This window comes from Trichosurus vulpecula, chromosome 8 (assembly GCF_011100635.1).
Source record: "Trichosurus vulpecula isolate mTriVul1 chromosome 8, mTriVul1.pri, whole genome shotgun sequence".
Classification (NCBI taxonomy): Eukaryota; Metazoa; Chordata; class Mammalia; order Diprotodontia; family Phalangeridae; genus Trichosurus; species Trichosurus vulpecula.
The window spans coordinates 127940389-127953903 of NC_050580.1; the positions used below are offsets into that span (position 1 = coordinate 127940389).

The 13515-nt window shown below is 38.5% G+C and overlaps 1 protein-coding gene across 1 annotated transcript in view; it reads right to left on the reverse strand.

The window, feature by feature from the left end:
- AKAP13 (A-kinase anchoring protein 13) overlaps positions 1-13515 on the reverse strand; it is a 204811-nt gene that overhangs the window by 90035 nt on the left and 101261 nt on the right. Inside the window, exons 6-7 of the mRNA XM_036735444.1 lie at positions 13023-13095; positions 7284-7423 (exon numbers count right to left, since the gene is read on the reverse strand). Of these exons, the coding sequence (XP_036591339.1) occupies positions 7284-7423; positions 13023-13095 (213 nt within the window). The remainder of the gene's footprint in view (positions 1-7283; positions 7424-13022; positions 13096-13515) is intronic.

Consider the following 13515-nt stretch of genomic DNA (forward strand, 5'->3'; position numbering starts at 1 on the left):
AAAAGGAGGTCCAAAAGACCACTGAAGAAAATACTACCTTAAAAATTAGATTGGAGCAAGTGGAAGCTAGGGACTTTATGAGAAATCGAGATATTATAAAATAGAACCAAAGGAATGAAAAATGGAAGACAATGTGAAATATCTCCTTGGAAAAACCACTGACCTGGAAAATAGATCCAGGAGAGATAATTTAAAAATTATTGGACTACCTGAAAGCCATGATCAAAAAAAGAGCCTAGATATCATCTTTCAAGAAATTATCAAGGAGACTGCCCTGATATTCTAGAACCAGAGGGTAAAATAGAAATTGAAAGAATCCACCGATTGCCTCCTGAAAAAGATCCCAAAAATAAAACTCCTAGGAATATTGTTGCCAAATTCCAGAGCTCCCAGATCAAGGAAAAAATACCGCAAGCAGCCAGAAAGAAACAATTTGAGTATTGTGGAAACACAATCAGAATAACACAAGATCTAGCAGCTTCTACATTAAGGGATCGAAGGGCTTGGAATATGATATTCCGTAGGTCAATGGAGCTAAGATTAAAACCAAGACTCACCTACCCAGCAAAACTGAGTATCATGCTCCAAGGCAAAATATGGATTTTCAATAAAATAGAAGACTTTCAAGCTTTCTCAGTGGAAAGATCAGAGCCGAATAGAAATTTTGACTTTCAAACACAAGAATCAAGAGAACCATGAAAAGGTAAACCAGAAAGAGAAATCATGAGGGACTTACTAACTGTTTTGTTTACATTCCTACATGGAAAGATGATGTGTATAATTCATGAGACCTCAGTATTGGGGTAGCTGAAGGGAATATATATATATATATATATATATATATATGTATGTAAGATAGACAGACAGAGGGCACAGGGTGAGTTGAATATGAAGGGATGATATCTAAAAAAAAAAAATCAAATTAAGGGATGAGAGAGGAATATATTGAGGAGGGAGAAAGGGAGAAACAGAAGGGGGTAAATTATCTCACATAAAAGTGGCAAGAAAAAGCAGTTCCAATGGAAGGGAAGAGGGGGCAGGTGAGAGGGAATGAGTGAATCTTGCTCTCATCAGATCTGACCTGAGGAGGAAATAACATACACACTCAATTGCGTATCTTACCCTGCTGGAAAGAAAGAGGAAGGAGATAAAAAAAAGGAGGGACGACAGAAGGGAGGGCAGATAGGGGGAGGAGGTAATCAAAAGCAAACACTTTTGAAAAGGGACAGAGTCAAGGGAGAAAATTGAATAAAGGGGGATATGATAGGAAGGAGCAAAATATAGTTAGTCTTTCACAACATGAGTACTGTGGAATGGTTTTGCATAATGATACATGTGTGGCCTATGTTGAATTGCTTGCCTTCTTAGGGAGGGTGGGTGCAGAGGGAAAAGGGGAAAGAATTTGGAACTCAAAGTTTTAAAAGATGATGTTCAAAAAAAAGTTTTTGTATGCAAGTAGGAAATAAGATATACAGGCAATGGGGCATAAACATCTATCTTGCCCTACAAGAAAGTAAGGGAAAAGAGGATGGGGGGGGAGTGGGGTGACAGAAGGGAGGACTGACTAGGGAATGGGGCAATCAGAATATATACCATCTTGGAGTGGGGGGGAGGGTAGAAATGGGGAGAAAATTTGTAATTCAAACTCCTGTGAAAATTAATGCTGAAAACTAAAAATATTAAATAAATAATGATTTAAACTCAGAAAAATTTAAATATCTTTCAGCATCTCAAAGCCAACTGAGATCAAATAAAGCATTGTGAAGTTCACATTATACACTTACTCTTGGTGCATATGATAATTTAGTTCTAATTTTCTTCAAAAGCTGTAACTAGAAACTAAGATGGTCCTTGGCTATAGAACATGCACCAATGTTAATAGCCCCAAAGGGATTCATTTTGTAGTTATGTTCCCAATGGCTATTATTAAAAATGCAGAACAGTTTATGATAGCACCTGCAGCTTATGTTAAAGAAAGAAATGGTCCCTGTGCTAAAGAGAAGTAGGAATAACTACTCCTTTTCCTCTCTTCCCTAAGGTGCTTTATTAAGTAAAACCATTACTTAGAACCGTCAGGCGAGTTAATGGATCTTTTGAGAAAGTAGCATGGATCTTTCACCAGCAGGCCACCTAGCGCCAAATAGGAATTACACACTCCGAGGGCTATGATCTGACATGCTGAGCCAGCTGAAAGACACGAGAAACCATAATTTGATGGGTGGGTGAATTCAATGAGATGATGAAGATAAATGCTAATATTGTGACCACATAGGCAATTATAAATATGGACACTGCTAGAGTGTACTAGTCTCTTCTTGCAAGTTAAGTGGAGAGGGAAAATGCCGGCTGGCACTTCTGTCCATCTTCAAAACAGTTTGATATAAATGCCAATCTAACCTCGCTTTAGTCAATAGTGCTAGATAGCCTCTGGGTTCCCTCCCTTCAGCACTAAAACTGTGATTTAGATTGTGAACAAAAGAAATGCTAGGTAGAATCTCTTTTGAAAACTGTTATTGTAAACTCCCCACCTTCTAAAAAAAACACCTAGAATTTCGCTAATTCACATGAAAGTTTCTCCCTCTCAGAAAGTCTGATAAAAAATTTTAAAAAGTACATTTCCCAAATTTCTTCAAACTAAACCTCCCAAGCAGTTTCATGAAAATAGTAATTGATAACTGTTACAGAAAAAAGGGAAGAAGATAAGATGGAAGGATAATTGAGTAGGTGGTGATAAATAGCTGACGGCTACTAAGGGGTCACTTTCAGTCTGATTCTAGGTATGATATGAAATGTGTGCGCGCGCGCGCACACACACACACACACACACACGGAGTCTTCTCCCCTTACTGAGCTCTAGTTCATATTTTAAGATGGACTGGGTGAATTTTCTTCCATAACCAGTTTTAATAACAAGGCATCCAAAAATATCTCTTACTAGCTTACTTGGGTTCCTGATACCAAAACCATCAAATTCACCTTCAAATCCAGCAGCTTTCAACGGTGACCTCAGGGGCGCTGTTCTCCTATCCCTTACTATCTCCCTACTGGTATCTAAACTAATCTCACATAATGACGATGCCTTGTATTTATGCAATAACTTTCTTTTTCAATCACTTAGTCTCTTGGAGCCTCAGTTTCCCTAACTATAAATGGGGACATATAGGTGTGTTATGTATGCACACATACATGTAGATACATGTGTGTAACATACATGGATAATAGCTGTAGACATGTGCATATACACATTCATCTAAAATTGTATGTACACACAAACATGACATTGACTTAATATGAGTATTGTACAAATGAAATATGTGAATGGTATTTCACTAAACTGCTCTGTGAGTGTAGAATAGTATTATTGTTGTTGTTAAGAAACTAAAAGAGCTTCAATCCTCCAATACTCCCATAACAAGGTCACGCAGTTAGCCAGAAATAAAAATAATAATGAGCTAATTTTTTATAGTTAACTTCACACTTTCTCTCACCCCACATATCTAATCAGTTGCCAAATTTTGCTTTTCTACCTTTATAACATCTTTCATCTGACCCCTTCTCTCCACTCAGACGGCTACCATATTAGTTGAGGCCTTCATCATGTTCTCGACTAGATTACTGCAGCAGCCTCTTAATGGGTCTCCCTGCCTCAGGGGATCTTATCTCCTTATGCTACTGAAACAGTTCTCCTTAAGCACTAACCTGACCGTAAGTTTCCCCTATCCAACCAACTCCAGTGGTTTCCTATTGGCTCTAGGAGAAACCCAGCCCCAGGCCTGGCATTCTATCTACTGTGCCCCACCTAACTGCCCCTAACATAGCATATCCAGACTGCTGGGAGAACTTCTGGGCACGACATTTTAGTAAGGGCACTGATAAACTGGCAAGCATCTAAAGGAGGTCATTCCAGAACAATAAAAAGCCTTAGGGATTAGAGTTATTTTGTTTGGCCCTAAAGGGTAGGAGTAGAAGTAATGAAGACTAGAAGATGCAAAGAGGTAGGAAGAAGCTTGAAGCCAGGAAAAAATGTGTAATTAGAGTTATCAAAAGTGGTATGAGCTGCTTCAGAATATAGTACCCTTGTCCTCTCTATGGGTCTTTAAGCAAATGACATGTTTCTACTTGTCATTCAGCCTTTGCTTTTGGTGTGACCACAGAGCAGATTCTATTAAGTCTTTTTCCAATATGGTTTAGACTAGGCAGCCTCTAAAGAACTTTCCATCACCACAATGAAGTACTGGACTTGTAGAGACAGTACCTGGGTCCTAGTTCTGCTCTAATCTGTGTGATTTTGGGCATATCGCTTAATTCTGAAAACCTCAATTTCCTCATTTTTAAACTGAAGAATTTTGGACTAGATGATTTCTGAATACCCTTTTCCAGCTTTAAATATTTGCAATAATTGTGCGAAAAGTTAAATATCTTGCTGACCTAAGTAAAAAAGAAAAACACTTCAATCCTAAAGGATTATGCTTGCCACTCAGGTTGATCGGGAATGAATGGTTAAAGTGAAAAAATCTGCCATACATCAGGGATTACTGTAAAACAAAAACAAAAACTAAACAAATACCACCCTCACTCTAATCTTTAAGGTCAGACTCACACAAATGTCTGTAGGAAGTGACCTAATGTGCCTTTCATGGTTCACAGAAGAGGATGTTGCAATGCCTCGTCTAGAGACTGTTCTTCAGGCAAGAAGGAAGATGACTGGATCATGGGAATAAGTCCTGCCAGAATCTTAGTGCTCATTGTTTAGACGAATTTAAAATGATTTCATCTCTGAAGAGGGCCTCTGAATAAGTAGCTGGTGATTTGTGTACTAGTGCACTGCCTTTACAAATCATTCAGGTTAAAACAAGGGTTACAAAGACAAAAGACAAACCAGAAGCCAGAAGTACAGAATACTTCCATTACTACTTAAACTTTTAAAATCTGAATGCCAGATAAAAGACCTATCATAAGAATGCTTCCTTTATGACTCGCATCCTATCCAATTTTGGGGTGACCTGGAAAAACAACAAAGGGATGGCTCATTTTGTACCTCTTCATATTATTTTGAATATAATGCCAAAAAGGGAGAGAGGGTCTACAAAATTTTAAATTTCGCCTATGTCATTTGATTCAACCTATGTAGAAAGTTCACATATTTTCACATTTTAAAAATTGCATCAGTTTATTTATCCCAATAAGCTTGCCAACAGCAGCAAATGCTATATAACTTCGGCAGCTGGCATAAAGGTTAATGAAAATCACATATGTATCTTCATCCAGGCCAAATGTACAGCTCGACAACCAGACTTCACTGTTAATCTATAGAGATTTGGGACTATGCAGAAACAAAAAGGCAATTTTAAAGAGCAGAACCCTGCAGTGGAAAGAGTACTAAGCTTAAAGTCAGAGGACTAGAGTACAAGTCTCAACTACATCACTTGTTCCCTATATGACCATAAGCAAGTCACTTAACATTACTCTTGAGCTTCAGTTTCTGACTATAAAGTAACACTATTTCACCAGGTTGCTATAAAGAAAGCACTATTAAATGAGTTATGATATTTTGGTGCCATGAATTGCAGACAGAATGAGAGTAGTTTCATTAAAAAACAATAAAAATCAGTCAAAATCAGCATCATTTCAGTGATGTACAGGGTGCTCCTAAAGTCTGGACACACAGGCAATTGACAGCAATGTGGAGTCATTGCATCGAGTTCACATGAATCTTGCAAAGCGTATCAACCTTTGCACCACAAATGATGGAAATCATATTGAAGATGTTATTTGTTAATATTCCAATTAAATAAAATTTTGTTGAAAATTTCATTCATTTCATTTCTTGAAAATATGCATTTTTGCCCATGTGTCCAGACTTAAGGAACACCCCGTATGTATCACTCAGAAAGGCATTCTCCTTAGGAATGAGAGTTCTTTTAGGAATTATTAGAGACCTTTCAAAGTCCCAGTATTTAGAAACTCAAAGCTATACTAGAAAAACACCAAGCCTTTGGATTTTGTTAAGTTTTCCTCTCCTCAAAAAGCAAGGGAGGAAAAAATTTCTGACATAAAAATTTTTGTTTCATAAGAGGAAAGTCAATTCTTGGGACAAGTCATTCCAGAAAATATTAATAATTATCCTGAAGTTTCCACTTCAAATCTTCTCCAGAACTCTTTAGAAATAGTGGGCTGAATCAAAGGAACAAAGTGGGGAGTAGGGTATAGGAAACAGGCTGTAAATATGGGAGCTGAACAAAACTAGGAGCAGAATAGACTGATGGGGAAAGTAAGTTCCCCAAAGGTCCAAATAAATTCTAGAACAGAACCTATGGAACTTGTTAAAGCCTTCCTTACTCCACAGTCTTCTTGACACATTGCCCAGAATAAGGATTAACTTAATAGCCCATATCAAGCAGTTATATTAGGCATCATAAAAGAGGGAGGCACCATTTCACATCTATTATGCACAGAGAAGCCAATTTTTTTTTATTTTTACACACACACACACACACACTCTCTCTCTCTCTCTCTCTCTCTCTCTCTCTCTCTCTCTCTCTCTCTCTCTCTCTCTCTGTACAAAACCAAAAACTACTGCCTTTTTCCTCCCATGGCTAGGGTTGCTATGTTCAGTGTGGGAAAGCCTTTGCTTAAGGTTCTCTCCTAACAAAACAAAATAGAACTCTTTTCAGCTAGATTCAGGCAAATGCAAGCAAACCACCCCTTTCATTAGATGAAGCCTCAAATTACATGTAAATACTGGTTTCATGATTCCTGTTAATACTGCACATGGGCTTTGCAGGGTAGCACTACCTTCTGCCTCTGCAATGGCAGACGGGCAAAGTTCCCCAGTGGTGATTCTGAAGGTTCCCATTAAGCAAGCGGGGTGAGGAAGGATGATATCACTAATGCCAGGAGGGAGCTCTGGGTCCAACCACATTCATCAGAAATGACACTAGAACCAATTTATAGTACATGACATCATTTAGTCTAGGCTGTGGTCTCTTCTTACCCACTGGAAAGAGTTCATTGTCATCTGACATGATTTAAGCAAAAGGAACTTCCATCTGTTTAAGGTTCAATGTATGTTTCAAAACCTGAAAGTGAGTAGCCATGAGTTTGTGCACAACAGAAGGGAGCAATGCCATTTGGCAAGCAATTTGAGCTTTAGTTTCTTCCTTTTAAGGGGAGTTTTCACATTCGAGTTTGGAGAAAGGGGCAAAAGAAGACTAAGTACAGTAGGGCTGAGCCAGTTACCAAAACGTGAGCAATCTTCACAAAGGGAGGGAACGCAAGTATACCTTTGTAAAGATAATGCTGTCGTCCATTTCATCACTGGGCGAAGGGAAGAGGTCAGAATCACTGCCAGATTGTCTTTTAAGTACATCCTGGGATGAGGCACACTCTCCACCCAGTCCAACTTCCAAGAAGTTCTCACATTCTGTAAAATAAATATTATGTATAATTTATTCAACACATCTTTTTGTTTTGAGTGGTAAAAATCAGGCTTTTTTTTGCATTCCAGCAGTCTGCCTGCACATGTTAGATATCCAGAAAGGCTATAAAGGAAATATAGGCAGAGTTGAAGCTTTCTGTTTTATAATCTTCTAGGCATCTGGACAGGAACTACAGCTGTTTCTGTTAATTCTCCCTGTTTACACCACTAGAGTCACTCTAGGACATTTAAGAGGCTACAGAAAACCTTTTGTCTATATTACCAAAGAGACAAATGTGACTTAAGACCTGTTAAACTTTTGAAAAACTACCTGCACACCAGTGCCTTCCTCCCCTGGAAGAGAGTAATCTCCTTGCATCCAAGGATAAAAATGGAATTATTACAGAGTTTAGCAATGAGTCGTGAACTGATTTGTATTAGTAATTCACATTTATACACTAATTTAAGATTTACAAAGACAATTATAAACTGATCCCTTGTTAGGATTCTCTGGATAAATGGAATATTAAAATGGAAGAATAAAGAAGAATCTTAAAAGTAAATTTTAATTGTAAAATATGATTACTAGTCTTTGTTAGCTAATAGAAGCATAGTGAATATTTCATTTTCCCTATGGTCTTACAGAAATAATACTTATGCCAAAGGAATAACAAGCAAATATGGAAAAATCTACTTGCCCCTTGAAAATGGTTGTCAAGCATTATGACTGGTCAAAGGATTTTGATAAATGGTCTACTGGCTTTTGATTTTGGTTAACAGACTGACAGATAAAGGAATGTCATAGGCATGTACCCGGATTTTAGCAACCTGTTTCAACAGTCTCTCTATGGACAAGACAGAGAAATGTAGGTTGAATGACAGTAAGGTTAGGTGTTTTCAGAGTTTGCTGCATAATTCCACAAAAAGGGAGTTAATGGATTGTTGTCGACTTAGTTATGGAGCTTTAAATAGAAGAAATGGCAAACTACAGATTATCTAGAAGTGAGTGACCAGGTTACTTTATAAGGGATCTAGGAATATGTCATATGCTATCTTGTAGAAGAGTGAGTAATCTCATTTTGTGGTGCTCCAGATGACAGAACTATCATCTAAAACAGAAAGAGCTGTTCCACAATAGAATGAGTTGCTTCACCTAGACTACTGCATTAGTCTCCTAATTTGTCTCTCCACATCATATCTAACCTTTCCTCACTGCAATACATCACTTGCAGAGTTGTCAATTCTTTGCTCAAGAAGATTCAGTGACTCCCAACTGCCACGGGATAACATACTACCAGCTCTACTTCCTCATGCTTATTATATATTATTCTCCATGAAATCTATGTTCCTGACAATTACTCATTGCATAAAACATTTGTTGTATAAAACATTTTATCACCTCCCTCTGTATTTTTATGCAGGCTACCTGCTTTTCCATCCCACGCTTCTTGGAAGGTCCCAGAGGGCAAGAGTTTTCTCATTTTGTATTTGTATACCCACAACTGGGGTGTAAGTGCCCGGCACATATTGGTAGTTTACAAATGCTTACTGATCAACAATTTTGCTCAATAGTTAACTTATTATCACTGATGTTCAAGCAAAAAATTTGATTTCTCAAGAGTGTTACTGAAGGGATGCCAACGTGGTGTTGAAATTAGGACTAGATACTGAAATAAGTTCCTTTTACATTTCAATTCAACAAACTTTTACTAAACCTGGCGTGTACAGTGTACTGAGTTAGATGAGGTACACATTTAAGTAAAACATGGCTTCCCCCATAAAGAAGATCTCACTCTTCTCACCACTAGAATTTACTTTATCTTGTGTATGTGTTGTACTCCTTCCAGAAGAATGTAAGTTCCATGAAGGCAAAGACTTCTGTTTTTGTCTTTGCACACCATGCACCTAGCACAGTGCTTTGCACAGAGTAGGTGCTTAATAAATGTCTTTTGAATTAAAATGATATGGCCTCTGCTTTCATGGACCTTATAGTCTAGGAGAGGGAAGTGATACATACAAAACTGCATAGATAAAGAGGAAGGCCTTAGAAAAGATGTTCATTTTCTATCTCCCTTCTGTGACGTGTCACAGGGAGGGGATAGAAAATTAATTCAGTTAAGTGATTACAGATCAACCTTGGGCTTTAGCATATAGCCTTGGGACTAGAATCTGTGCCCTGCTCTGCTCTGCCCTGCCCTTCCTTTCTTCCCCTCCCCAAACCACCTGCTTGCTATAAGCCTGTTGATGTCTGGAAAATACTGAGAGCTTGGGAAAAGCTAAAGGAAGCATGAACAGAGGCAAACTGAAAGAGAAGAATGAAATATGAAAGAGAATATTTCAAATTAGAACTAAAATTTCAGTTAAAAAAATTGAACCCCAAGTTCCCATCTAACTGCAAGCTATTTCTACATGATACCCCAAAAGGAACAGCTTTGCCTACTGTTGGCAGAAGGCTGACTGGAAACATTCATATTCAACAGATCATTCATGCCTCATAGGATCCAGACTGTGTACTGGATCAAGGCATATTAGTGGGTGTGGTCTTTCCACCCTTTTTCCCACTTGGAAAATCTGAACCTCTAGTCTGCAGTGCAGAGAAAATGAGAAGTGGGGGGGGAGCGGGGAGGGGGAGGGGGTAGAAAGGCCAAGAAAAAGAAAAAGCTGTAACAGCAACTATGCCTCGCTGCTCACAATCCTGCTGGCTGCCTAACAAACCACGTCCAAATTCCAGACTGAAACAAAAACCAGCTTAGTGACGTTCCAACGGAAAATTCACAAGGAAGTTCCAGATTCAAGGCTAGTAGAAGTTTCTCCCCCAGAAAATAAATCCAAGTAGGCATTAAAATGGACCATGAAGCCAAGTATGGGTCAAAAGGGGCACACTGAGTGGGACAGCACAATAGCAACAACCAAACTGAGAGGGTGGGAAAGAGGCAAAAGGAAAATCTACCCACACCCTAAATCACATAATAAAAGTTTCCAAAAATGAAAGAAAAGTTAACTAATCTTCCCTTCTTTTAAATGAGCACTCTTTCATGTCTGACACATAGAATCTGGAAATTTTCCAGTTATTGTGATCCAATATACATCTAGTATCACCAGTGAGACATGGCAGCGGAGAAAGCCATATTTGTGGCACTACCCTCAGGTAGGGAGACAGTTGTCCCACTTTACTGTGGACAGATTAGGCTATGGCTGGAATATGGCATTCAGTGCAGGGTGCCTCATTGTAAGAAGGACGCTGACAAAGATAGATAGTGTCCAAAGGAAGACAGCCAGGACAGGAAAGGTCCTTTATTTCCAATAAGGATTAACTGGAGAATGAGGAGTATTTAGTCTGAAGAAAAGTTTGCTTCTTGATCAGTCATAATCAGGTAACTAAGAGTTATCGAAAGAGGTAGAAAGAAGTTAGATTTATTCTGCATGGCCACAAAGCATAGAACTAAGGACGATGGGTGGAAGTTGTCAAAAAACAAACTTAGGTTTGATATAGGGAAAAATTTCCTAATAATCAGAGAGGTTCAAAAGTGGAATGGAGATTCTTAAGCAAAGGCTGCAAGACTACTTGTCAAGGAAAAACATAAGTGATTCTCAGGAATGGGCTGGTTTGACAAGACTGCCACTGAGATGCCTTTCAACTCTGAAATTTTGATTAATTTTATGATCATATGGATAGTACCTTGAGAGTGGCAACAGAAATGGTAATTCCCATTGCAGGACCACTATGTAACTATAACGACATCTTATATTTATCGTGCATTCAGTTATTTGATACCAGTGGTAGCGTGTCTTTTTCAAATTCTGTTGAGCAGATATGTTAAACTTATTGCCCACAAAACTCCCAAGTGAGGCCTGAACTTGATTAAAATTTAATTGGGAAATTAAATTTAGCCAAACAAATAAAAATACAGTACAGCATACATAAATGTTAATTTGTGGTTTTCTAAGTCAATATGCAGTCAGCAGGAATCATTTCTATTTTAGTTTGACATCACTTCTGTGGAGTCATTTGAGCCTGAATGATATTCACTAAAAACAAATTACAGTTGGGGAGAAGGGAAGGTGTAAACAATAGATGACAGATGGCTAAAAGTCACAATAATCCACTCTACTTGGGTGTTTGTCCATGAAGAAGAATACAAACTTTAACCCACAGAATTCAAGAAAAAATACCCTGGATTTATAATGGAGGGTGCCTAAGACCAGGCAACAAAATCCAGAAAAAAAAATTCACTTAAAATTTAGCTAAGCTGGAAGACAAATCTGAGAAAAAAATCAAGATTTGGTCCTATGAAGGATGATCAGCTTCCTTAAATACACGAATTAAACAAATGCTGAGATAATTCACAAAACTCAATTCTAGTGTTATGCATTATTTATCTATGCATATTCCCTCCAGAACCAGTATCATGTCTTTTATACAGTAATTGGTTAATCAGTATTTGTTGAAGGAATGCCTATATGGGAGGAATGTGCTTTATCCTTTGTACTGGGGCAGATTTTGCTGTTTTGTAACTAGAGGAGACAACTTCAAGGTTGGGGAGCCAGAAGGGAAGAGAAAGGAAGGGAACGAGAATTTATATAGCACTTACTATGTGCCAGGCACTGTGCTAAGGACATTACAGCGTTTATCCTCACAACAACCTTGAGAGGCAGCAGCTGTTATTTATTGACTGTACAGTTGAGGAAACTGAAGCAAACAGAGATTAATTGACTTGATCAGGGTTGCACAGCTAGTATGGGTCTGAGGCTGCATTTGAACTCAGGTCTTCCTGACTCCAGACTCAGAACTCTATCCACTGCATCACCTTAAGTACTTTTAGGATCATAACATTACCAAGTTGAAGACATTCACAAAGTCTCTGGAGATGGAGTATTTCAAGTAATCAATGCTCCCTTGTCCTTAAGAATGGCCCTCGCTAGTGGAGTTTCTCTGAGGACACTGTTTTGTAATTATTTTTATTTCAAGCTCACACTGCCCCTAATGAGTTAGGATAGTGACATCTCACAAATGGGGGGCACTGAATTTGAGGGATAGGGCCTACATCACGGAATGAGTCCATGGTTGAGTCGAGATTAGAAGCTAGCTTTCCTAACCATAAGTCATATGCTTAGTACACTAACATCTTGTGTCTCATATTAAAATACACTGTTGTAAGTCACTGGTCAGTTGCCAATATTTCAAATTATTAGGAGAAGGCTCAAGCTTAGACAGAGTCAGCATGGTTTTTAATCATTACATGGATTTATCTTTCTCTCTGCACCACCCCCCCACTAAAACTGTACACACCATGTATTTGTATCCCACAGCTGGCTTCAATAGCCTCTTAATGACTCACAAAAGACACGTGTGAAGTTTATTACTGTCGAAGTCAAGCTGAGTAATTATGTGTGCTCATCCTCAATTCCTCAAGCAGTGAGGATGAGCGCAAACACAACACCCCCAAATTACATAGGTGCACTCCTTTTTGTGGTAGGGATATGTAGAAGGAGAATATGATTCAGCATAAAATATTTTGCATTTAGAGAGATTTGGTTACCAAGTTATCTATTTCTTTGACTAGCTATTCAAGTTAAATCCATCCAACGTAGAAGTACTGCTTACCTGGGTTCTGTTTGGAAGCCAACAGTGATGGATCTGGGCATGGCTCTATCGTACACCAGCTTTCCCGGTTTATCTGACGGGAGAGAATGAGAGAAATTAAGCCCCAGGCAGTGAAGGAGATAACTATGCTGCTGCTTAAAATTCAACTCTTGACCAGTAACACCTTTCTTTTTGCTACAACCCAGAGTGAAATGATCTCAAGAAAATGAATTTCATTAAAATGATGTAATGTATGAAACTGATGAGCCTGTATTCAAGGAAGGCAAATATGACTACTGAGCCTCAGTAAAAGCCAAGCATATGAGCCAACAGGATGAAGCTGACATAGGAAGAGGGTCAAAATAGGAATGAACCAAACCACAGACTATGACAGCCAAACCCCAATTTAATGTCCTAAAGATCACTGCTAAAACATAAAGAAAAATAAAACAAAACAGAACAAAAACCTCCCAACAACCCACTGACTCATCTGCTCCCAAACAAAACCCCCAAC